At 45.2% G+C, this 1,997-nt stretch overlaps 1 protein-coding gene across 1 annotated transcript; it reads right to left on the bottom strand.

The window, feature by feature from the left end:
* Window positions 1-425: 425 nt before the first annotated feature.
* On the bottom strand, window positions 426-855 carry LOC147454098 (uncharacterized). The gene has a single exon (XM_086517267.1). The coding sequence runs from the start codon at window positions 841-843 to the stop codon at window positions 487-489; it is 357 nt and encodes a 118-aa protein (XP_086373393.1). The 5' UTR covers window positions 844-855; the 3' UTR covers window positions 426-486.
* Between the last annotated feature and the right edge of the window lie 1,142 nt (window positions 856-1,997).

Here is a 1,997-nt window from a genome sequence, read left to right as displayed (position 1 = left end):
TTTTTAATCTTTGGAGAAATTTAGTTTCACAACCAGGGGTATTTTGGGAATTTTGGAAAATTTGAAGGGCATTTTGGGAATTTATGACAATATTGGGGGTGTTTTGGGAATTTTTGAAATTTGAGGGGTATTTTGGGAATTTCCACAAATTAGAGGGTAATTTTCCCTATGATTTTTGAATGGAACTCGAAAGTCCCCCTTGTAAATCATTGGACCTTAAGTTTCAAGGTTAAAAATTGAGCATCTAGATTCTATATTGTGGTGTGTGTGGTGCTTGGACATGTAACGTAAAATATCAAGAAACTGTGTGTGTGTGTGTGTGTGTGTGAGAGAGAGAGAGAGAGAGAGAGAGAGAGAGAGAGAGAGGTTACGTAGTTAAAGCATTGCAGTGCATTATACATTATATATGTGGCACATAACGGGGGGTGGCCCATCGTTAACGGGCAACCCGCTGATTCCATTAAGGGGCAGTCAGTTTAGAAGCATTTAGTTGTGGCAGGAGCAAGAGCAGACGCGGACGTTGCAGGAGCAGAAGCGCCAGCGGCTGGCACTGCAGAACTGGTTGGAGCAGGGGCACGCAAACTTGCTGGCCGCGAATACGTCGCCCTCTCCGTGAGCCTCCATGTGCGCCTGCAGGCTTAGCGACGACGTGGCCACCTGGCTCTGCTCGTCGATGGTTCCCAAGAAGTCAGGCCTCAGCTGGCTGCTGCTTCTCTTTGCAGCCGTTACACGCTCCGCAGGAGCCCCGGCGCTTGCGGTCACAGAATGGGCAGCCATAGCTAGTGCCACTAGAAGGAGCATCGTCATGAGCTTGGCGAATGCAGCTAGCGGGACAGATGCCATGATAGAAGTATATTGAGGAATGTAAAGCTAGAAGCTCTTGTCTTTAAGGCAGCCAGTGATCGCAGTCTTGGCTGAAGGGGATTTTATACATGTCCGGCGCAGCTGCATCCAATAAGATCTGTAGACTTTGTTTAGTGGGGGTCTCAGCAGCAGGCTTCGTATTGACCTGTGTGCGCCGTGGCTTGGAATTGCCCGCCTCCTGGCCACTGTCCACAGATACCAGGTGCTCATGCGAGACGCTTCAAGCATCGTCGCGGCGGCCAAATGTGTAGATTACAACACGTTTAATGCGCTAGTAAGTTTTGAAGCTTGCACGGCTCTCGACTCTTTTTGACCAAGTTTTGACAAACTGATTATACCCTTTTCTTTTCCCAGACTCACATTTGTACATAATAAATGTACATACTACAAAGCGCCCTCAAGGCTCGGCACCTCCTTGCTCAAGGCTCGGCACCTCAAGGAACCTTGAGGTGCCGAGCCTTGAGGGATCGCACAATCCATGAAAAGGCTACATAGCTCCAAATAGAGGCGAGCCATACCCAATGATCCCGTATATATCACTATTGTGTTGCGGTCATAACGGCAAGAATTGTCCGATTCCACTCGTCCGAGTTCTTCCTTCTTCTTTTTTAATAAACGAACTGAATTAATAAAAGGAAAGAAATACAAAAAGGCCCTTGGGATGGAAAGGCGAATCCGCACTAACTAATTTCATACATTGAGGTAGTTAAAAATAAGAAACAATCTAGTGTGATCATAATGGGCAAGAAAAACTTTTTTCATCTCTGCGATCTCAGAAGTTTTTGAAAGGTTGAAACCTCGGCATCTGCAGCTTTTTTTACCTGATTGAGAATCTCCTTCATAGTAACTTTGAAACTAAAGGCTAGAGGGATATCAGAGTAGGAGAATGAATGGCCAAAGTTAGCATTATTCCTTTCTTTCCAAATGTGGTGTAGAAAGAACCCTTTGATATAGGTCCACAGTGGAACATCACTGAAAGTACATTCCACAAGGAAAATGGATCTCCAATCGAGTTTGTCCCTTTCAGCCCTAAAAACATTTTGTAGCTGAAAAATAAAGTGGGAGTTGTATTTACAATGAATGAGCATGTGATTAAAGATTCTTCAACTTCCTTGCATCTGGGACAAATGCCA

The sequence above is a fragment of the Adiantum capillus-veneris genome, chromosome 7, assembly GCF_014529385.1.
Source record: "Adiantum capillus-veneris isolate H3 chromosome 7, ASM1452938v2, whole genome shotgun sequence".
Classification (NCBI taxonomy): Eukaryota; Viridiplantae; Streptophyta; class Polypodiopsida; order Polypodiales; family Pteridaceae; genus Adiantum; species Adiantum capillus-veneris.
Note: the sequence above shows the minus strand (reverse complement) of the source record. Positions and strands in the feature narration are given on the sequence as shown.